The sequence below is a fragment of the Tribolium madens genome, unplaced genomic scaffold (genome assembly GCF_015345945.1).
Source record: "Tribolium madens isolate multiple individuals breed KSU strain unplaced genomic scaffold, Tmad_KSU_1.1 Scaffold_3;HRSCAF=73;Tcas5.2_LG2, whole genome shotgun sequence".
Taxonomy (NCBI): domain Eukaryota; kingdom Metazoa; phylum Arthropoda; class Insecta; order Coleoptera; family Tenebrionidae; genus Tribolium; species Tribolium madens.
In genome coordinates this window covers 3,617,192-3,641,748 of record NW_025401006.1, presented here as the reverse complement: position 1 = coordinate 3,641,748, position 24,557 = coordinate 3,617,192, and the positions used below count along the sequence as shown (strand labels likewise).

Genomic DNA, 24,557 nt, shown 5'->3' with positions numbered 1-24,557 from the left:
CTGAATCAAACAAACAATGAGGTGTACAATATTTATTCCATATTGTTGTCATTTATAAAATTAATACTCAACAACTTGCAGATGGATTTTTCCATGTAAAATATTTATAAGTAATAACATCATTATAATATGCAACTACAACACTATAATAAATTTAGATTCATATCTTCATATTGCTCTCTTGATGTTCATTTGTTGATCATTAAAGAAATTTTCAAAATTTTTGTGTAAACGTGATTAACAGTATCCCCTCAGGAACATAGTGACTATGTTATCAAGCAACAGTAAAAGGATCTCAAGTATCGAAAATTTTAGTAAAATTCTTGATAGAATACAAGAAAATTGTTATAGAGGTATAAATGCATCAACATTGACAAACGTTTGGAAAATTCGACAGACGGTCATTGCAATCAAATCAACAATATGCAAATTAGGCGCTATAAAAAAACTCTTCACTCATCCCTGACCGATATTTAATAGTTGAAAATTCATTTTTGCTATTAAATATAAGTCACTTGAGTTCCAGGACTACTCAGCCACCTCTTACGTCGATTGAGCACTCTGACTACCTCAAACCTTATTACATAAGATTAAAATATAGTTAGTAAGTTATTTACTGATACAACAATTATGAAATTTACGTAAATTCACCCAACGAATCCTAACTACGAATTTTAATTGTCTACAAACACAAATAAAATAAAAAACAAATTAGTCTTACAAAATATACTGTAACATTAACAATGACATAAAATTTAACAACATGGAAAGGCTATCTACCACTGACAATCCAATAGTTTGGCACCTTTGAACTTTCATTCCAGTCTTTTTAAATAAATTTGTGCAAGACAAAGCTGCCTGGAGTGTTACAATGGCAGAGGACCTTTGCATAAACCAACAATCTCATTAAAATCTCCAATATTTCAGTGGAATGCAAACTTAAACCTAAGTACAGATGAATAAAATAGGTACGTCAAATAAACTAACTGTCGTCCATGAAATGATCGATTTAAGCAGTTAGAAGTACGCTATATATCTCGGTTAGTTCTCATGATTAATAATATGTAATTGATTAAAGGCGAAGTTGAAAAATGAAACGTCGGCTGGAAACAGCGACTGTTCTAATATATCAGTTGGCACAGCACAACTTAGCACTAGTCAAATATTGCAAACTTATCACTTGGGGGATGAATACTAAGTTCGGCACTAAACACTAACGTTTAGAGCGATTATGTCGGCGCTCCGGGCTGAAAATACCTCAGGCCGTTTATCTGCAACCAAAAATTATAGTAAAACGAGCAAAATAGAAAGTCGACACTTACAGTCATATCATACTCGGTAATAAATGCTGGAATTTCCAACTGATCAGGCGACATCACCGCATAGAGATACTCCACTCCGGGCAAACTGTGTACTTTTTGCTTAATAGCCGGCGCCATAAACGTCGTAAACCACCAAGTCATCATCTGGGAGCAAAACGCATGTTATAAATTTTTTGTTGAGAAAATGAATCGAGTTACCTTCGTCCAAAACGTCGGATGCACGATGTAGAAAGCCTTAAGGTTCTTCTTATACTTGTAAGGCAACACATTATATACCTCTCTCAGCCATGAAAACGACGGATAGTTGCTGCTGGAGGTAAGCGTATGGAAGTAGGCGATAACATAGTCGCCCTTCACGATCGGATCCAGCAACGTTATTAGATACAATAAAGCCTGCCAACATAACGACACAAAATAATTAACTTCATACAAAGTTGAAATTATTCGATATCAAAGCGAGGGTGAAACACAAAACTCATTTCGAAACACGTGACGTATGTATTATAGACATCTCTTTATTGTTCACTCGCCGGCTTTTCTATTATTCTATTTGCATATTGTTTCGAAAACAAAAGACATACTGGAGTGAACACGATTCTAAGATACAACCTGTTGCAAACTTCGAAATTCGAAACGCGCACTTAAATTTCATCTTTTATACCCTGTTGATTGTCGACCAAAAGCCACTATCAAATCAAATTAACGATCACAAACTTACAAGTAATAGAATTACGAACCACATTAGCCGAGTAATTGAATGAAATGATGCAAGGTCGATGCATGTACAGCGATTCTCACCTTATCTAAATTAATTTTGTTAAAAGGAAACCATTTTCCGATGAATACCACCACTGGCCGACCAAGTCTATCTACTCCACTCTGATACAGACAGCCGATTCCAGAGACCTCCGTCAGGTCTTCGGTTTTGGCACGTCTCAAGAGCCGCTCGTATCTGGAACAAAAGCGATTCTTATCAAAACAGCTAAATTAAATACTGGATTTTTTCCACTCGCAGCTTATTGGAGGCTAAAGTCAATCAACAGAAAAGAAGGAAATTCGAAATTTTCCACAAAAAGCAAAGATCTAAGCCTCCTTATTTATGTTCTCTGACGTGTATTTTTATACCCAGTTACGTGGGAATAATAAAAATCAAAACAAAACAATTAAAATTTGTTCTGCATCATGTGATTTGCAAAGTAAAAGATGTAATATTAAAAAAGTAAAACACTCCCTATAGTTCAGGTTTAAATTACTTTGGGAAAACCTTCAGGAAAATTTCCCGAACATAAAACTGTATCTCGGATGTAATCAAGAGTATTTCCTGCAAAACCTTGATCTTATCTTTACGCTTTAACTCATTCATTCATTTTCTCTGAATTTTTCCACTTTTTTATACATTCAATACCTTTTAAAGTCGAAAAAATACGACTCAAAAACATGTTTATTATAATTATAACTAAGCAAATGTGAAAGTAACAATTTTAAAATTGTGTTGTAATCATCGCTTAACAGAATTGTTTCAAACCACCTTAGCAGAATGGCAAATTATTTAAAAAGATATTGAGAAAAAAAATAAAGTACAAACAATTTATAATATAAAAAAAAATTCTAGTTGTTTGCTTATAAGACTATAAATTAATACTATCGCAACTATCAGTTTTAAATTTAGTCCTACTTTCCATGTCCATTCCAGTGAAATTTACAACTGCAGACCACCTTAAAAATAGTCACAATGCAATGTGTAACTTATTAAAAACGCAATTAAGAAGACCTATTGTGCCAATAATAAAAGCTAAAAGCTAAAAGCATACAACTCATTTGTTTACTAATCAGGTCTTAAAGTATTATCTCCACTAATATATTTTTTATATTTCGAGGCGTCAAATGCGAAAAATATTACTAAAATATATCATAACTCACCATGAACCTATAAAATGCAAACATGAGTGACGAAAAACTCACGCAAACGCTTATTTTTAGAGTGAAAACTTGGCTGTAACTATGTCAATTTTAGATTTTCGAATACCTGTCTTCGTCGATTTCGATGCTTGTCCATCCTAGAAACTTGGTGACGCTTGTCAGCACATTCGGATAGGGACTTTCGACGGCCATCACGACTGTTAACAAAACATTAAGAAAGTCCGGAGTTGCGTCTTGTTCTACTGCGAATGTCTGAATGGTACGGTACGGCAACTCCGGCAGCGCTGATATCCGACATACACCAACAACCCGCTTGATGGTGTGTTTGTTGCGTTCAAACACGCGCACTAAATTCGCGAAAATCAGGAAGTTACGGAAGAAGCACTCCTTATATCTAACACAAATATGTACACTGTATGGTCCAAATAACACTTTATGGCCGGCTTATACCAAATCAGTTTCGTGGGAGCTTAACTAAGCCGTCAAATTACTCAGAAATTAAACAATTTTAACATTAAACTGTTTCTTAAATAAAGAAAGCGAGTAAACTAATTTATTAACGACCCGTCCTCTTTTCTACTTCATTTGCATTTGGGTTTTATTGCAACGGTCTGGTGCAAATTAAAACCCTTCTCTTCGGTCGGCGAGACAGAACTAAAACATGTTTTGCATTTCTATTTGCGTATTGTAGTTCTAACATCTGGTAAAGTCTTTGAATTTCATTTTGTTGCAAATCGTTACCGTTAGCCAAATAAGAAAACCTACCATAATTATATAAAATCAAATCAAGAATTTCACTATTAGTCTCCATTTTATTACTGGAAAATATAAGATTTTTACAGCTTTTGTTGCAGTGACGAAATAATCGTTATAATCTTGCTAGACACATAAAATATTGAGTTTGTTAATTTTTAAGTGCACGCCCCAGTTTCATTGAACTACATTATTAGCAGTTAGTGATTCTAGAAAGCGCTTCATCTCGTAAACCTAATAATGTAATAATAAGTATTGGATTAGCAATAACACAATATTCTGTCTTATATCACTCATAAAAACTATTAATTTTCCGTATACATTATGAAAAAATAATACAGCAATAAAATGATTATATTTTTAAAAACAAACAAAAATGTAAAATAAACCAAATTTTATTACAAGGATAAAAACATGAATAAAGCATGTTTATAGATTACACTTGTCGTTGAATTGTTAATGGGAATTATTTCTACTGCAAATGTAATGTTTTGTTTTAAAAACCACAAAAACCCAATCAAATTTTATAGCTAGCTGTTTTCGCAAAACGACTGTGTTTGATAATTTAGAAGAGCTTTCATCAATTTCTCACAAAAAATTCAATGTTGAAACCAGAACCAGAAATTCTAACGTTGTAAGTAGTGGTGAGATGTTCTGGAACACTTTTAAAAGCCAATAATGTAGTTGCATTGTCTCAAGAGGTGGACTTTTATTGAGTTTCATGATAAAAGTTTTATGTCGCTATTATTACAGACATTGTTGTGGAAATGTGACCATTTGATTGTAAGAGTTTAATCAAAACTTCTTTTTAAAAAACACCTTAAATATTTTATTAAGGTCATCAAAATACACCTACGGTTAATTTCAGTGTCAAACTATTGATTCAAGTTATTTTTCCATAAAGAACTTTATCGACAGAAAACTAAATCATCAATTTCCATACCACTTACTAACCCTGTTGTGAGTTAATGAATTTTCATGGTCAACCAATCACGCATTGTTACAATGTTTCTATTAAACTTTCATTTCTAATTTGCTGATTGATTGTTTGAACGAGACAAATCATTGTCAATAACAAAAATACAACCCTAATATAAAAATGTCGCCTAAATCCACTAATACTTTAATTATTCCTCTAACTCTGGATTAACGCGATTATTTTATGGAAGAGCTTTACTTATGACGTACATAACTAATCGTCACAGTTGAAAACAAATAAATAATCAGTTTTTACGGAAAACTAAATTTTTACCTTGCTTTTAACAACCACACGTAGAAAGCCCTCTTGAACGATGCGTTGTTATGCTTGTTGATTTTGCTATGTCTTTCGCGCATAACGGACGACATGTCCGCCTCAAGATAATAAACTTACATTAATTTCCAATTTTAATAAGTCGAACCACATCAACGAGAACGAAGTAACTGACGGTTGTAACCGGGGTTGCTCGATAACAACACAGTTAGATGGCAACCAATAACAGCCAACATAAATTGTTTCAATGAATTATTAAAACATCGTTTTTGTCGATGTACAAGGCGATCGATAAGCTTAATGACGGGAGTAGGCGGTGATAGGATGTTTACATGAAGACAGGAACTAATAGTAGACAATTGCAATGATAACGTAGCGCGAACTCGAACATAACCGAGCCAAAATGTTTTGAAAATGTAAAAAAAAATATCTAATTCGTGGACAATCAGAAAAAGGAAATGCATAGTGAAAGGTACAGTTGATAATCGCAAACTTAAATCGCTTAAACCTTACTTATTTCTTTAGTTCTTATATTTTCTTTGCCTTTATTTTTATTTCCAAATGTTTAATGCATTTGTTTGTATTCGTGATACACGTTATTAAGTGCACAAAATATGAAAAACTGCATTAAAAACGAATTAATGGAAATTTTCCAAATCTGTTGCATCAGTTAATCCACCGGCAACCGATGACGTAACGCCACCATGAGATGTTCTCAGGTGACACACATCGTCAAATTCACTTTACTAAAACTTACCGTTCCTGGTGTTGTATTTCCTTGACCATAATGTCGGCGAGTGGATCATTATAGGGTCTTTCCCCAAGAAGCCGCTGCTGATCGAGATCACCCTGCATTTGACTGAATGCATGTTCACCAACGTTTATGGATGTTTCCAATTGAGACGACAAATCTATAGATTCTTCGTCGGCTGCAATCAATATTGGAATTGGTAAGTATGTCACATGGTTAATTTATCAAATGATCGATTTGAAACTCACACGAAAATTCGTATGACTCGTTTATCATGATCGAGGCATCCCGAAGAACAGTATACAACAAACAAGTAAGAAAAATAGCAGCTGAACGTCTTATCTTAATTAGAGACAAACAAAATAGCGGATTACCATTCATTGTTTATGTTCGTTAAATTTTTCAACCCGGTTTTAGTTTCCTTGAACCTGACCGATCTATACTCTAAACAGTTGCGTGCTCTAAATTATAGTTATTTAGTCGGATCAGAGCGATCAATTTGTCTATTCTTATCAATTTATCCGATTAGAAATTTATTAGCAAACTCATAATAACGCGTAATTTCAAATATCGGACACCCAGCACCATCTATGTTTCACTTCTAGAACTTTACAATAAAAACTACCTCTCTCAAGACAAGTGATACTAACCGTGAAGAGTGTGTTGTGGATTGTCGATAATCCGAATTTGCCTGTCTGGCACCATGGGCTCTCCGTCGTGTCCTCCAACGTCTGAAGGTAATTGCCACCGAGCGGCGTCTTCTTCGAATTTAGATCGTGGAAAATAAAGAGGTAATAGCACTTCGTAAATACCTAAATCTGTATTGTCGACCGTGAAGATGACGGTATCAAAAGAACTACCGTGGTGTTCGAGAAACCTCCTCACCGTACCTACAAAAGTTCAACAACGACACTAAAGGGATTGGCACAATAACCTTCAACTAATTCTGCAATGGCTTCGTAATTAAATGACCAACCCGTTAGTTCAATAATAATGACTAAGTCGTCACTAATCAGATTACTAGACGCAAAATAAACAACTCACAAAGAATCGAATTGTGAAAATGGAACAATTGCAAAAACTAGTTCTGGTTGAATAAAGATAACTGTTAGGTGATAAGACGTACAAATGTGTATTTTCTTAAATAAATACAGTGCTTACGTAATGCTATATGTGCTCCTTCGTCGGGGGGATAATTTCTTTTCACGGAGTTTATGACACACAGGGCGATGGAGTGGAGACCCATTTCTTTTGATTTCTGGAGAACGTTTCTGCAAGGAAAGGTCCAGTTTAGTTTTAAAATAAAATACAAATTTTCTTGATTTTACATCAAAACAAAGATGATCAGAAGTATTAAACGTTTACTTCTATGAAAAGTGAAGACTTTTTTGCGTTCAAAACACCCAGTAAACTGTACTTTAAGAATTGAAACCAAATATTTGTTTAGTTTTAAAAGAAAATCGATAATTCATCCATCATTGGTATATAACTTGCTACACGTGGCAAACAAATAGAAAGAGAAAAGTAAGCAAATCATTTTGACATGAGAGAACTTTCTTGTATAAACTCCTACATTTACTTTTATTGTATTTTTATATTAATTTATGTAATGTTTTAGTTTATAGCAACTCATGTTGTGAAAAACGAATTGTTGAAATACAGCACAATTAACAAAAAATAAATGTAAATAAATGTTTTTTTTCTATATGAACTTAACTTTGATTCATTATTTTTCTCAGTTTTCATGTCAACTGGTTGTTTAATTACCTGACAGATTCATTTAATTCAATTACCAAATTTCTCAATAAAAAATTCTGAAATAAATTAAATACGTGAATCCATTTTCAAATATTTTCTTCATATAATGATTTCTAAAAAATCAAATGCTCAAAATATTAACCCAACAAAAGTTTTCTTTTTTCGTACATGGCATGGCGTATGCCAGTAATTCAAGAAACACAATAAACTCATTAAATTTTTAAACATGCTTTAGGTAGGACATTAATTCCATTTACACGGAACACAAAAATATGCCATTAAGCTTAAACAAACGAAAAATCTTATCTAGATATGCTATTTACAGAAATTTTTACTTTTATATTTACACATTTCCGGACTATTTGATACATGCTTTTTGTTCGATAATCTAGTGATTTTCTAAATAAAAAACTATTCTAGTAGAGTTAATTCTTCCTGTAATGTCTTCATACTAACCTATAACATATATGTAATGTGTTTTCTGAAGCAGATTGGTATTTTATATTATATTTGGGTCCAACGGTGTGTATAATATATCGAGCTGGCAGTGCATGTCCTTGTGTAACTCTGACTTCTCCTGTTCTACACTCTGCAACAATGTAGATTATTAACTCTCAGTGTGATGTACATCACGCCATCGAGTCTTATTAGAAAATTTACCTCTTATATCTAAATTGATTTCCTCTTTAAGCTCAGATCCGGCCCTTTGGAAAATTCTATCACTGACCGAATTACTTTCGTTCATCGATTCGTTCGTGGAATTGACTATAGCATCTACTTGGAGTGCGGAAATATCACCAGACCTGCAAATCGATTAATTTTAATGAAAACAAATCGATCTTAATAAATATTTATCGCGCTCATTTCCTTAATTATGAAGAAAAAACAGAGAAGTAACGCCGGCCCCAAATGGCTTATTTATAATGTAATCAGTTGTTTAGCGTACAGCCCGTGAAAGATCTCCCATAAAATAAATATTACGTCAAAAATCGATACATCAACTGACTACAGGGAGTTACGTGACACTCAAATCGCAAATGTAAAATTAATGGATTGCAATTTGACAATAACACAAAAAACAGTTTCGCGTCGTTTCCAAATGTGACTCCTAGGTTGTCACTTACCATAAGATAATTTTGTGATTGAGTTCGGAGTCGTACGGGAAGGGTGAGTTATTGTGCTTGGGTGCTCCGCTGGCACTGTAATCAGTCAGATAATGAGCTGGAGCTATTTCGCTCCACCTCGGCAAATCGTTCGGGTGCACCACGTCCGATGCTACCCCTAAGGGCTCCTGATTCATTATGATCCGCATCAAGTATAACCTGAAACAGAACAATCCATTTGATACGGGCACTTGGCTTGCATGACGGCAACAGTGATATTTAAATGTCGCCATCTGGGGCGCAAGTGAAGCACAACCTTTAGGAAGGCAAAAAAAAAAGAAAATACCACGATGCAAGGAAATCTTTGCCCTATAGATGCAACCACTATCATATCGTGTTTTAATTTAATGACTGTCTATTTTCAAGTGATACGAATACATTATCCCTTAAATAATAAATCTAAAAGTATCGAAAAAACTGCTTTTATAACACAAATCTATATGAAATTACTTTTAGATTAGCCTCTATTAAGGTTCACTGACTCAAAAAATAATCAATTTCTTCGTTTTTATAGGGATATATGATTTATAGACTATGCAAAGCAACAATGGTGCTAAAAGGGTTAATGTGTGTATTAATGTTGATTGTTAATAGATAACGAAGACACACGAATAGAAACAGATCTAAATCACTGATTATTCTTTGTAACATTGATACATACCAGAAAACTGTTAAACCATTATTAAATTGACAAAGCCAGACTTTTGCTTTCAACGAATTTGTAACAAACAAGGACCCTAAAGAAACAAAAAGCTAAAAAAGAATTTGAAAAAAAAATTGAGACATCATGTAACAAAATTATAAGAATTTTAATTATATATGGGAGGTTTATTCCAATTTAACAAAATCTAGGTCACTTCAAAAAAACATTTTTTTTACCTCTGTAAACTAAGACTAGTTTTATAACCAATCTTAAGCTACTACCTTAACGTTTTTTTGATCTTGATTATTAATGTTTGTAATTAGATATAAATGGTAGATAGAGGTGTTGTATGGCGTCGTTCAACTCGATCAATTCCAATATCATGCACAATACTACACAATTATTTGCTTGATAAAATTATTCATGTAGATAATAATTACTCATAGCATCAGGTAAAAACCAATTCCTCGTCTGATCACAGGATAAGTGGTCATGACCTAATTTCCTAAGCGTAATAAAATTCAACGAGTTTGCTTGAATAATACCCGTTAACATCACTGAATGAGATATTGATTTCCGAATTGTATTTTTTTAGGAGTATATAAAAAGTGCAGAGATGCCATGTTACCCCTAGTAAAAGAACAAATTTTACTAATTTCCAACGAACGTCATCACTGGAACCCCAGTGGAGTAAACTGCCGACATTTACCATTTAAAAAATGAATTAGTCAACAATGGAACTATTTTTAAATTTGTCCCCAACACTCGATGTTACTAAAATAATTCTAAATGTTCGATACCAAAATTGTCAATAATTTTTAACGTTTAGATTTTCTTTACAATTAAAATTTTATGGCTTTATTTCAAAGAGTAAGCTGGGCGGACATCCAACATATGAATAATGTAGCAATTCTAAATTACCGGCTTTCGACTTGTGGTGACATCATTTACTGTTAAAAGAAACTTTTCCCCTTTTTAAAGCAACAGTTCCTGCAGCAAACATGCACTCGGGAATTTACAAGAAAAGCATGAAAAATCGTTCTTCAATGACAAAAATTCTACATTTATTACAATCTCACTGTTACTCGTAATAACTATCGGAGAGGAACACCCAATTTTTGCTGAAATGATGGCAAAAGTATGGAAATAGAACTGCCTTAAAACCGAAAATCAAACGATCACCTATGCAGTTGTACCATTTCGTGAAAGTTTCCCTGATAGCGGTGATAAAGTATTAATAACAAAACCCCTTCCTCCACCTTGAAGTAACAACGAAAGGACCAATTCGTCATTTCCATTTTCTTTGATTCTATCAACCCACGTTTTTATCCATTTGCCGGTGCAAATCGGTCGATATCCAATATTTTTGTAAGGTTACAGTGTAGGCAGAAACTTAAAGGCGCCGGATTAATATCCCACAGTTAACGTCATCAAAAAAAAACACGAACGCCGGGGAAATATTGTCAGTCAACACTGATTGTATCACACGAATCGATAAAATTATTAATTAGATTAAAGAAAATCGGGGTAAGAAGCTTATCCAGTGGAACTCATTTGGATGCATTTCCACAAAAAAACACATCCAGCGATCGTCGACCTTCTACACCCCAAGAATCGTTGACCTAACTCGTAAACAAGAAAAATAATCACGCTACATAACTAATTGTAGCACTACGATTTCCGATTAATACATATGAGAAAAAGTCATTGTGAAACAACCCCGATAACCCCAACTATAAATAACGCATCAAATAAAAATTATCAGTTTATTTGCTTGGAATTTATAAATTTCGATTAAATATTTCCACATTTGGTTCAATGAAAAGCAAGGATCCGGTGAATGGCTGGAGTCTACAGGATTTAACATTTGAACTGAAAGTGGGTCATTCCCAATGAAATCTCTTACCCTCCTACGGTTGATGACGTCTACTGGAGCAGTGACGTCAAAGACGTCCTGTTGAACTTCTGGGAAAAAATCACTTATTTCTCCAGGATTGCAATCTTCTAGTCACGTTTTAAATGATTCTTTTGTCTTTAAATAGGAAAAATACCGTGTTTTATACATTAAAACCAAAGCAAATAGAGATTAAAGATGATATTTACCAAGTAGTGGACTGACTACTAATAATAAATTATTTGATTCGTTTATTCAGCCAACAGAAAGCTTCAAGGTTATGTACTATTAATATTTGTTCATTAATCTTCTTTACGAGATTTACGTAAAAGCAGAATAAAAAATTGAATTTGGAAAAACTACTACATGTTTACCATAAACAAATACCATAAAGAAATATAACTTGGTTTTCTCGTATGCAAGGCAGGAATTGTTTCAACTCCAGCTTAGATTTATAACGATTAGATTTTTTCAGCCTTGGGCCAAGAATTTCCCTAAAGACTTAAAGTTTAATGATTTCGCTTCCACATGCAAATGATCTTATACTATTTGAAAATAATAAAAACTTAAAATTTGTATGTAACAATAACAGTAATAAAACATTTTTTAGCCATTTTAACAGAAATCAACATGCACTTAATCATTTTCGAAATAGTAGGTAAGTATGTACTACTAATTAAAAAAAAAATCAAAATAGTCCAAAATTGTACTATACCTACATCTTGGCTCAAAATACTACACAGGTGCGCCAGAACTCGCGCCCCAGAGAAAAATGTCATATAAGGAACATGGAAAAAATGTTAAAAAAATTTTATCTATAAAAATTTCGAAGTTATGAGGGTTTAAAGTTTGCACTTTGACTCTATTTATTTCTGTTGGAAAAATATTTTTTCAAGTTTTATTGCCACGGGCTATTAGAAGAGGCAACAAGAAAGCTGTATCCTAAATTGTAACTCTGTTCAATATTATTTGTCGCTTTTATAGGCAAAATTTTTGTCCCTTTAACTAATTAATTGTAAAAAAACATATACAAGATCATCAGCATCATTAAATAGATATAACAAATGTCAAAAAATAAATGTCAAAATTTTTTGACAGATAGAATTTTTTAAACATTTTTTTCATGTCTGGTATCTTACCTTACTTGAAAATTTTCTCTGGGTCGCAAGTTCTGGCGCACTCTGCATAATCTTTAAAATAAAACGCCAGAATAACCACCAATTCCCCCAAAAATACTCTACATTTATCATAAAATAAATATTTACTATTTTAATTTAAAACTTAGAATTTTTTATTTAATTTCGCAACCTTTATCTGTAGTGTAATGTAGTAGTGGAAGTTGAATGCTCTAGATACAATTAATAATTGAAACGTCGCAAACTGAATGACATCACGCAAGAAAGTCTTCAAACAATTTTTCATTTATCAAAAATAAATCAACTGTTTTGTGCATGGGAATTATTAAAATGCATAATAATAAGTTGTGTTATCACTATGAGCAATTAAAAAAAGTTAAAAAAAAGTTTATCTTCTGAACTTGAGGAAATTCAAAGAGAATTATTCTATAAATAAATAGACGTTAGAAACAGTAAGATTCAAGAATCAGATAGTCAACTATAATAAAAAAAACTGCTTATGCACACATTTAATGTTTTTGATCTTTGAATAAATATCGGTCATGTTTTAAACATTTCAAATTTTAGCATTCCATTTTTCAGATTTGCTCATAATTGGATCTTCTAAGACTGGGATTTTTGAGTTTCCAATTCAAAAAATTAACGGGTGGTGAACCCAAGTTCAAGGATGGATTTTAAAAAACCCATAGCTGCGCGACGAAATCAACCTTGAAAGTACAATTTGTGCAATTATTTGATCCAACACCTAAAGATGACTAAATCATAAAAATAGAATGACCAGGTCCAAATTGCTGCCTTTAGTATAATAGAAGTGAAACCAGAAATTTTCCCTGATTGGAGTAATTGGAACCACAAACAATAACATTGTCCAGTATTTGATGTAAACAATAACCTCTCTACATAACAGTAAATTGTAGTGAATTATAAAAACATAATGAAGACAACAATATATAGTTGCGCACGACTATAAATGGCTCTGCTATGGCTAATTATATGCCCACGTAGAAGATAATCATACCCATTTCTAGGTTATTAGTTTATAGTTAGTAGAAGCAAAAAAGTAGGGTATTTTTATAATAAAAGGGAAATCTTATAGGCAAGGGCAAGGTCAACCATAGGATCCACATTCCTAACAATCCCAACTAAACTAAAGAACATAATGTTAATTATTTGAAAGTATTCAACTAATACTTACTTTCAGTATTAACGTTTTCACAGAATTTTACTATTTTCATACAAAACCATTACACTTACCACACGAAACAACACCTACATGAACTGTCAAACCAATGACGTTTTTACGGAAACCCCTTCCACAAATTGGTATTCAGTTGTTTGCGCAACGTAACAACATTGAAGAGTTGGTTTGGTTCTAAGCTTAATAAGAAAGTGCTGCCATGTGGCTGCTGGTTTCGATACAAAGTTTTCAACTCACTTTCATAGATGTCACGTAAATATTTAAAAAAATGCAGTAACCATATTAATATCAATCTTTCTTTCGTTTATAAATAAGGTATGTTTATAGTATTATACTCGTAGTAGAAGAATCTATTATTATGTAGAACTGGTAGAAAAACTACTTGTATGCAGACGAACTAAATACATAAAGTCTGTTTTTTTCTTAATGGAAATGACAAACAGTCTTAACGTTGGTATCACTAGTAAATTCATTCATGGTAATTTTAATAAAGGAAGTTGGCAGTTCCGGTTTTTTTTTTTAATTAATTTGAAAACAATGTCATTAAACGTCAACACAAAAAATCGTCTAAGAAAATTTAGAGACGAAACACCAAAAAAGAAACAAATTTGGTACACTAACAGTTTTTCAAAATTTGGAAACGAATAGTTCGCAAGCAGGAAGTTAGAAAAAGGGCCCGTTAAAATGTAGACGCAATTTGTAATGCAGGTTTGCTAAACATTCTTAATTTTTAGCAAAAAATTGACAAGAATACAAAATAAACATGAATGAGAAAGAACCTCCGAAAGAACGCAATTAAATTAGAGTCTTGTGCATCGTTTTTGAGGAACGAGTTGAAAAAGTAACGATTTTGAAACTAAAGCTGAAGAAGAATTTATAAAATGCATCAACTTTGAGCAGATTTCAAACAATTACACAAAATTTAGTGTCAATTATCATAATACCTACTTGTATCTTTTGGTAAATAACTTTTTTATGTAAATACATCCTTTTTCTTCAAAATTTTTGTAGCAAGAATCTCATTTTTGTCCACAACATTGTACTTACTTGCGGTGTGTTTGTGTCAAAATTATTAGCACTGAATTCTGTAGTTAGATCTCAGGTAATGATGTCTGTCCTCAGATATTCAATTATGGCGCTTTCAAAGAGCAAACAGGCACACAAGATTCATAAAAGTCAAAATTTTGACAACATCTCAATTTGAACACATAACCATAATTTTTTAACAAAATTTCTAGGGACAAAAACAAAGAGCAAACAAAATTTGCAGCTATGGAGACAAGCTGCTACCAATTTTTTCACCAAAATATTGACTTGGTAATTTCCATTAAAAAAAAAACAGACTTTACTTATTATAAAATATCAAATACAGTAGCAATGGTAGCAATATCAATCATTATTTTGTTTATAAATAAAAATGACAAAAAATGAAAATAATTTATTGAACTTTGTTACGCCAAAAATATATTTCAACTGAAACTTAGAAATTTTAGTTTCAATCATAATGATTAATGACAATGAAGCGTGACTTACATTGACATTTTTTGAACTGACATAAATTTGATGTCCAAAATTCCGTGTTTGCAATTGTATGTACAATGATGAGCATTAAATTTTGGTCGTCAATGTCATTGCCTAACACTCTTTTGTGAAACGTAAGTGTGGATGTTAAATACTGTCAAATAGCTGTCTTAAAATTGACGAAACTTCTTACGAGCCCCAAATGATCAACCACCTCAACTTCAAAAAATCCTTTCTCCAGCATGGTAAACATTTTAACTTTATTAAATAATTTAGTGACTGGCGACACAATAAAATATTTGTTACTCGTAATTAGTTTTTGGCGTGGTATTTTGACATTTGTATTTATTCATTTTTGAAATACGGTTGACAGCAGACAACATTACACAAGGAACTACTTTTTTTGACACTAAGATGAAGTTACAAAATGTCATTACCTACCAAAATTTAATGCTCGCCATTGTACATACTACAGGGCGATTCAGATAAGATAATAAGCCTGACGATCTGGCGATGCAACAATTTCAATTAGGATTTGCAAGTTGAATCCTAGTTATCATCTGGTGCCACTCTGACATCAGTGCAGAGAACGATTATTAGTGCCATTCAGTTCTCGAGGAATGATAGAAAAATTAGAGAAGTCTTTCGGTGTAAATCCAATACAAAATGTATAAAACAATGAAACATTAAAGGTAGGCAAACAGTTTTTTTTTATAAATCATAAATTGCTTGTCAAAGCACTATCAGTGCAACATGAGACAACTTGGATCGGATGCAAATCGTACTTAATTAAAGTTAGATCAAAACGTAAATAAAATGTGTTTTTGGGTTGCATCGCCAGATCGTCAGGCTCATTATCTTATCTGAATCGCCCTGTATATAGAACATGTAAAAAAAACACTTATTGTATGAAGACGAACTAAATACTTCTAAATCTATCTCAGTTGCTTTTGTCATTAAAGTTTAAGCTCTAGTGTAATGCACTGTAAATCATTCAAAAAAAGAGTAATTGTATGTAGCATAAGTAGAAGTGGATGATGAAAAGCCCGGCTAGCTCAGTCGGTAGAGCATGAGACTCTTAATCTCAGGGTCGTGGGTTCGAGCCCCACGTTGGGCGACTTTTTTGTAATTAGAAAGCAAATTACTAACACTAATTTTTATCAAAAAAAACTTATTTAAAACAAAAATTTATTTTACATAAAAAAGTTTTTTTCTAAATAATTTAAATACATGTTGCGAAAACAAAAACTGTTGTAGTTTAGAAATGTTAAATCAAAACTAGATTCCCTCGTTAATAGATGGCGCAAAACTCGCTACTTAAACTTTTCGAACATATTTAGATTCATTTGTAATTGAAGTAACACAATTTTCTTTCCAATTGCGACTACTTTTTCATCTTTTCTGATTTAGCTTTTCTATGTTGTTCTCTTTAACATTTTCAAATTTTATTTTCCTCTAGGTGTTAGCCTAGCAATATCGATTGTCTAAGTATATCAAGCATATCCCTACAGTATCAGAAAACCGATTATCCCTGTTCACCCAAAATCAACATTGTTTTTGTATCTTTAAACCAAGAGTCCAGTAGGTGAGAGGCAATCTTGCTTGTTGTCAGGGCCGCCTAGTGGCCGAGGTGAACTGCCTGCGACAAGTGTCTCTAGGTGCGTCTTTTGCTGACATTTAGCGCCGCCACTGACATCACTCTTGCTGTCATTCTTCACGAACTGCCACTCAGAGATGAGTTGATGACTTTATTTTTATTTTTTCTTTCTTTATAATTGCACGATTAATTAACCTCTTGTGTGGATGTAATAAAAGCAAAGCGCGTTTTCCTTTCTTTCCTAAGTGCTTTTTAGATCTCTTGATCTTTAATTTATTGTTCCTGTACATGCGCAAAAAAGCTATAATAGGGTTTTATCTGCTACTTTAAAGGACGAGCAATTTCTCTTACTAGACAAAATTCGAACGTAACCACCTAAGGGAGGGAAAAATCCGTTAATATTCCGGGACCTTGCAGAAATTTGGATTAACGTTAACGACATGATGTCCTTTGACCAATTCTCTCGTAAAATAGAGTACATCACTAAATTGAATTTTCTAGTTGGAACAAGGACCTGCCTTCACGTCTAACAAAAAGGCCGTAATTCTGTGGGTGGATCGATTTATTCCAATGGATTTTCCTTAAACTCCGTAATCGTTCAATTTCCATTGTATTGTCCTCGTAAAGTCGGATACCTGACATAGTTGACGAACTGATTTGTTCAACAAGAACACGTGTTTGGCATTTATGGAAACGTACTTTTCCACGCTTGCCACTAACGAATTTTTCTTGCGAGGAGAGCCAACCCTTGTTTTTATTGGGAGATGTATTAGGTGAAACTGGTTATACTAGTTGCATTTTTAGCGAGACATATCATTTAAGTATTCCTACTTGAGGTCATTGGACATTCGAAGTACAGGTTTTCTGCAATGTTTGGGATCCAACGCCATCAAGAACTTATTGTTATTGGCACAATCAACTCGCTTTTAGGTCCAAACGATCTCTCGCTCTTATTTTATGTTACATGGGACGACAAAGTTTTCATATAGGCTTAGCTTGCATTATTGTTCGCACACTCATATATCATGGTCGTAATAAAACACCTGCAGCCCCTTCAACAAACACATTGTTGAAACAACCGAGAGAATCCCTTTTGTGGGTCAATTTTAATGGTAAATGATACAAAAACAACTACTAATTAATTGCTTTTGGGTATCCTCACATTACACACAGCTACTGAAGAATAAATAAGACAATAAACCATGAAACAACAAAACCTCACATATGTGAGAGTATTTTAAACCCAACTCTTTGTTGTTTTTTTGAAGCAAATAGATAATATACACGTACTTTATAAGGAATAACAATTCATGGGTATAACTTGCTGGGATCACTATTTCATAAAAAAAAATGTAAGATAAGGCACTAAAAGCGCCAGTTTTAACTAATAATGTGATGATCGTTAATTTGAATTATGTATTTCGATAATTTAGCTGTAAATATAAAAAAAATGCTTGTAACCAATGTATACAGGGTGCGCCAGAACTCGCGCCCCAGAGAAAAATGCCATGTGAGGTAAGATACCAGGAATATGGAAAAAATGTTAAAAAAATTCTATCTATAAAAATTTAGAAGTTATGAGAGTTTGAATTTTGCACTTTGCCTATTTATTTCTGTTGGAAAAATTATTTTGCAAGTTTTTTTGCTACATGCTATTAGAAGAGGATACAAGAAAGTTATATCCTAAATGGTAACTCTGTTTAATGTTATTTGTGGCTTTTATTGGCAAAATTTTTGTACCTTTACTAAATAATCATAAAAAAACATATACAAGATCATGAGTATCATTAAATAGACATAAAAAATGTCAAATGTCAAAAAATAAATGTCAAATTTTTTTGACAGATAGAATTATTTGAACATTTTTTCCATGGTCCTGGTATCTTATCTTACTTGAAATTTTTCTCTGGGGCGCGAGTTCTGGCGCACCTGTATATTTAACTATTTTTGTGGTAACCACTTACTTAGCACTTAACATGCCCATTATTTAAAATTTTTAATATCTATATAATTTAACTAATTGTTCCATTTACTTTTGAAGCAATATTAACTTTTCCTCTCTCACCTGCAAGGAATAACAACTTTTACTAAATAATATGATTAAACACATGCAATACGTTTTACTAATCAAGAAAAAATATCCGGATTTGTTTCCCTATTAGGTTGAAGCCGATTCTTGGTGGAGTGCATATCTAATTAACCATTTTTCTGCCTACGTTTCACAGTCGCAGTTCGTGATCATGAATTCAAATAATCTCTAAAAGTTGGAATAAGTCAATTAAAACTGTCATGGGGGTGGCGTTAAAGTCTTTTTTCGAGACATGCACCGAGTTATTTGTTATGTAAAACGAAGTGGAAATAAATAACGTTCTAAATTATAAATAATGCAAAACCGCACCTCAACAACGGGAAAGTTCAAGGCCGTTATAGTAACCTTGAAAATTTCAACTGTACCTGGGCTAACTGGTTTATTTTTCAGTTATAAGACACGATCTTTCGAAAAGTATTTTTAGACTAAAGTGGAATGACAATCAATTTTTGTCAAGTAATCGGATTTAAGGAGTTGCAATTGGGTTTCTTTGAGGTAATTTGTTCGGGGATTACACCTGTCAGAGCTTTATTCTGCTAAATACCATCTTTGTTCAATGAAGCATGTCAAATATTAATTAAATCCTGCACTAAATAATGAATTACGTATTTCTTATTAACAAACAGATCAATACACTAATTATTGTCAACATAATAATCAAATCGTTCTCCAATTTATTAATTACCTACTTGCAATTACGTAACTATTCAAACATATTAGTTCTTTGTTAGAAAGATACAAGATTCTGATTTCCATGCTTAAATTGTGTAGGTAAGTGCCTGCTTATTATCACAATTACTATTATCACCAACAAACACGTGTTAATAATAAATAACATATTGTTAAAGCTGGAAGTACGTTGGAAAGCATTGGCGTCCGGACGAATCATATAAAACAAGTCGTGCACAACTCAACATTTAAAAAAATTGGTTCTATTTTCCATTTAAAATATCACCTTCTTCTGCGTTATCTGAAGATTTATGCTACTCCGTAACCTACTACTTACCCGTTACTTTTATCTAACACGCAATTATGAAAATGTTGTGAACATATAATGTCATTTAAAAACAACGCAAATAATAGAAAATTTATGAGAAAATTTCTTATATACTTCTGGGTGATTACGATGAGTTTTCGACGCCTATGGTTAATGAATCGAGGTTCTACAGAAAAGTTATTAAATGTATGAATTCATCGTTAACTTTTACATAACATTTCATGAAATCATTTCTGCCACGAAGCATTGGGTAAATATTTACTACCATTAGCATTATTGTTCTCAAGACTGGTTTAAACGCAAATATTATTTAAATTTTGACCAAAGGAACTCACAAGACGAAAACTCACAACAAGAACGTGATTTATAAGTCGGGGTGAAACAGAGGTTAAAATAAATGGCCGTTGTTATTAAAATCAAACCCTCAATCAAGATTAGTCCTATTGAATGTGGGTCTCGTAATGGCGAATGACGATTTATGATGCCGGTATTTCTCCAACAAAATATTTATTTAATGTTCAACAATACGCAATTTATTTCAAGCGGAAGGATGAAAATGTAACTAAGTAATAATTAAAAAAAAGTTAACGTAGCGAAAGCTAAGAATATTAATTCGAATTAACGGAGTAAATAAAATAAGTAAATGTTTTTTGTCGTTTTGAATTTAAATCATTTAAGGTTAATTGAGAAGTTCAAGGGTAAAGAACCTGAACAGTGAGCATCGAAAGTTCAAGTTCAACAACAAAATTAGACGAACGAAAACTTCACTCGTTTGTTGAAGTCAGCAAGATACAATTTTCTCGATTTTTCACAGACTGATAATAAAGATTCAAAAAATAAATTTAATAGCCACTAATCTTCATTTCATTTCATATTTAAGAGAGAGAAATTGCCAAGTAAAGTAAATATTAAAAATGCTTTAAAATGTTCATGAAAAAATTTCGGATGGTAGGTATAAAGTTTTCAGAGGTTGTCACCGCCGACCCGAATTGTGCAGTGATTTATTTGCTCCAAATTTTGGGAGTATCTCAATCTACCCAAAGGTTATAAACCATTAGGATTCATCCCTTTCCTGCAGATATGTACTAACATGTGGCTCTGCAGGAGCCCACTGCGCACATTCACTGTGACGCCTATTGCATAACAATGCGGCCACCTGCTCTTTCGACACACAACCCATAACCAATATTATTTAGCTTTCGCCAATCACCAGTGTTTTATAAATTTCATAAAAATATTTAATCAGGTTACTTGACAACTTTTAGTGGTGAGTTACAAGTGTAGAAATTTTCACCTTATTTCACTTTTATTAAGACGGGTATCTTGTAACTGTCAGACCTGCATCCTTTCCTCAATCATGCCACCATTTGCCAAGACCTCAGATTTAATTAATTTCCCTATTCAAGCATCTAACTAAATTACCTCCGTTAGAAGCCGATTTGATAAAACAAAACCCAAGACTCGAAATTAGCCTTCAGAGAACATCGCTCTGATAAAAATTATACAGGTACTTAATGAGCTGTTCACTTTAATAAGCTTTTATCGTTAATTTTTTTCTAAAGACTCGTTTGCACTAAGAGCGCATATTATCTCCTTTTCATCGTTTCACTTTGCCTTCTTACACCTCTCTTTAATTAATTTTTTTATATTATTAAATATATATTCGTATGATAAGACATGGAAGAGTTACGATCGATCCAGATCACGTTCTTCTCGATCTTCGTTTAGAAATATTATTAAATAATATATTATCATATTATATTATATGAAATAATATAATAATATACTGGGTGTCAATTTTAAAACTTGCAATCGGCAATATCTCTAGAACTAAAAAAGTTATTGAGAATCACTCAAAACCGTTTCGGTGGTTTTTAGGGGAATCACAATGGCATGGTAAGTGACGCTCCTCCACCCACCCTTCATGCCACAGCCACCTTAAGTTGAAAATTTTAAATGGCACAACCCTACTTGCGATACATCGTTAGAAAGCTCATAACAAGCGTTTTGCAAAAAAGTCATACATAACAGCCTATTTGGTAAAGCCATTTTTCCAATTATTCAGTTAAATTTTCATTTTTTTATTATATTCAAGGGTGGGTGGAGGTGTGTCACTTATCATGTCATTTTAATTCCCCATAGGAACCACCAAATTATGATTATTAATGATTATTAATTACTTTTTCAATTGAGAGAAATTGCCGATTACAACTTTTAAAATTGACAAAGTGTATATTATAAATACTCAAACTTTATGCCGTCTCTTTCAGATAATGAAAGTGATACCAGACAGTGTGAATTTTTGTGTAAACTATAATTAACTACCTAATAAAATAATTATAACACAATTAATATTTAATTTGCGAATTTGTTTTAATTTTCATATTAGAATAAATTGTTCACCTATTTACATTCAATTTTAAATAAAATAACAATAATTTATTTGTCTTTTACCAAAATCACACATATAGACAAATTTTAATTTTTCTTACTTTTTTCTTTTGAAAGATGTGGGTAAACAATTTATTGAAAATCGGAACTTATTTCTGTAAACAACAGTTTATTTTATTAACGTATCTAGGCTGTAACTTGTGTTAATGGAAAAATAGCTACGTTTTCTAAATGAAATATAAATGAAACTTTATATGTGTGGCTATGAAATATTCAATTTTATGGATATAATTAATGCAGTAAGCAAAAGAAAGTGCGTGAAGTGTAACATCGAGGACAAAATTCCTGTCATAAATTGATACAAAGAACGTGTTTTGTATCATTATCAAGGTTTGTGTTGAAAATTTTGTATATTCTACAACTAGAAATAAATTTTACTAAAAAATTACTAATCAACAAACCGTTTAATTTATAGACATTAATAACAATTTCTTTCTAGTAGCAATCGAATTGTCGAATAACACAAATTAATTCAATGAAATTTTGCGTTGGAAATCAGATCTTTTGAATAGAAAGGTATTACAGAGGTCATCTTTAATGGCTTCCGTGAGTATTTGCTTTCTACTCACCTTTAACCTCACCGTACATGACCAGTCGTTGTTGTAATTCTTCACAAAACATCTCTTCGCCATATTAGTCCGCCATAAATAATATTGTGCAAATTTATGTATTTCTGACCAATTAACAACTGTTCAATAACAAATATATAAAGCAAGAGAATGTGTTTGAAAATAACACTTTCAACGGAAATTACATTTAACCATAGTAAAAATTCAATCAGCAAGACGATCTCTAAATTATTTTTACAATTTATCGAGCAATTTATACATAGATGAGGAGAAATAATCGATAGAGAGAGACAAGACTAGGTAGAATCAAAACTTCCTCAGTTCCTGATTCGTGTTTGAAATACAGCGGATTTAACCCAATTTTTCTTCATCAGAAAATTACCGCGGCTTTCTGTTTGTAAAGTATGGACTACAACACTATTATTAAAAACAATTTTTTCTGAAAAACATTTTAAGATTGTTTAGGAATTGTGTAATTTATTAAATTAATTTTTCTAACTTACCTAATTATTACAAAAAACAATTAGGAGTATATGACCTATTGCTCCAATTTATTGTAAACACGATAAATCAAATAATTCTGCTGATAATAAGAATATGAAGATAATAAGTACCTATCATCATTTGAAGTTCACAGTTAAGTCATTAAAGAAATGTAAGCTGATATAGAGAAATTTATGAGATTTATGCTATTATCACATTCTTTTTGCAACATTAAATATTTATTTGAAGCGTTTTTCCGAGTTTTTGTTAACAAATGTGTCTCACTTAAAATTGTTTGAAACTTATCCGACGTTTATTTACCTTTGTTCAAGTGGTTTGTGTAATGTTACAATTTATAAACAAACATGAAATTCAATAAGTGGTTACACCAAACATCGGGAAATGTTTACAAACTTTCCTTTTGATGTGCATGGAAAATATCAGATCTAATCTGTATAGGTAGAATCAGCTAATAAAACGGAGCAACGCTGTATTTAAGTGCTTGGAAAACATTCGCTTTATATCCCCTATGAATAATAAAATCCGTTCTGGCTTCCTGAGCAATCACCGTCCTCTTATTTCCAATATAGAAATATTTTTGTATTTCCGTGTAAAACGTCATGAGTCCCTGTGAATCTTCACAGGCGAGGTGAATGTTTGATTGGGAGTGAATATCGGTCCCAGCATTGTTCCAGTAGTGGTAGCAACAAAGATAAACGTTGAAAACAATTTTTTTCTGGTGGTAGTAGTTCGTTGACGCGTTTGATGTTTTTAAGCTGAATTTTGTGAAAGCGTCCGGACGTTTTAGTACACGTTTTTCAATCCCTTTACTCACGACCTTTTCAACAGCTCAGTGATCGATCGAATAGCTAACTCCTATCAAAATAACTTGCGGACAAGTTACCCTTGTCAACGATTTGCGGTTATGTTGTGGGAACGGATATATATATATATCTGTTATAAATATAGATCTAATGCCTTTAACAGACAATGTTAAGAAATCGTTGCCGCAAGCAGAACCACACGAACCACTTTATACAGTTAAGACGGTGCATGATCC

The 24,557-nt window shown here is 32.5% G+C and overlaps 1 protein-coding gene and 1 non-coding gene across 4 annotated transcripts; one reads left to right on the top strand and one right to left on the bottom strand.

The window, feature by feature from the left end:
- Positions 1 to 17: 17 nt before the first annotated feature.
- Positions 18 to 13,876, bottom strand: LOC123007162 (protein GDAP2 homolog). Of its 3 annotated transcripts, none has more exons than XM_044402278.1 (11): positions 13,788 to 13,876; positions 8,881 to 9,078; positions 8,417 to 8,559; positions 8,213 to 8,345; positions 7,160 to 7,269; positions 6,649 to 6,888; positions 6,005 to 6,176; positions 2,121 to 2,274; positions 1,521 to 1,715; positions 1,323 to 1,466; positions 18 to 1,271 (listed from the first exon to the last, which is right to left on the bottom strand). In XM_044402278.1, exons 2-11 carry the CDS (start codon positions 9,066 to 9,068, stop codon positions 1,230 to 1,232), a joined length of 1,521 nt encoding a protein of 506 aa, XP_044258213.1. In that variant the 5' UTR covers positions 9,069 to 9,078; positions 13,788 to 13,876; the 3' UTR covers positions 18 to 1,229. The 3 variants fall into 3 exon arrangements, with proteins under 3 accessions (XP_044258213.1, XP_044258215.1, XP_044258214.1); XM_044402280.1 differs by having other exon boundaries at positions 13,847 to 13,870; XM_044402279.1 differs by lacking the exon at positions 13,788 to 13,876 and adding an exon at positions 11,469 to 11,594.
- Positions 13,877 to 16,355: 2,479 nt separating this feature from the next.
- Trnak-cuu lies at positions 16,356 to 16,428 on the top strand. Its single transcript has one exon. It is a non-coding gene; the product is annotated as a tRNA-Lys (tRNA).
- The last annotated feature ends 8,129 nt before the right edge of the window (positions 16,429 to 24,557 follow it).

What these genes read in the sequence shown, in the direction of transcription:
- LOC123007162 (XM_044402278.1), bottom strand. Translation starts at nt 9,068, where the DNA reads ATGCGGATCATAATGAATCAGGAGCCCTTAGGGGTAGCATCGGACGTG. An exon ending in TCCACAACACACTCTTCACG is followed by an intron (nt 6,177 to 6,648) that starts GTTAGTATCACT and finishes TATTGATTGCAG; the next exon opens with CCGACGAAGAATCTATAGAT. An exon ending in GAAATACAACACCAGGAACG is followed by an intron (nt 2,275 to 6,004) that starts GTAAGTTTTAGT and finishes CTTTTGTTCCAG; the next exon opens with ATACGAGCGGCTCTTGAGAC.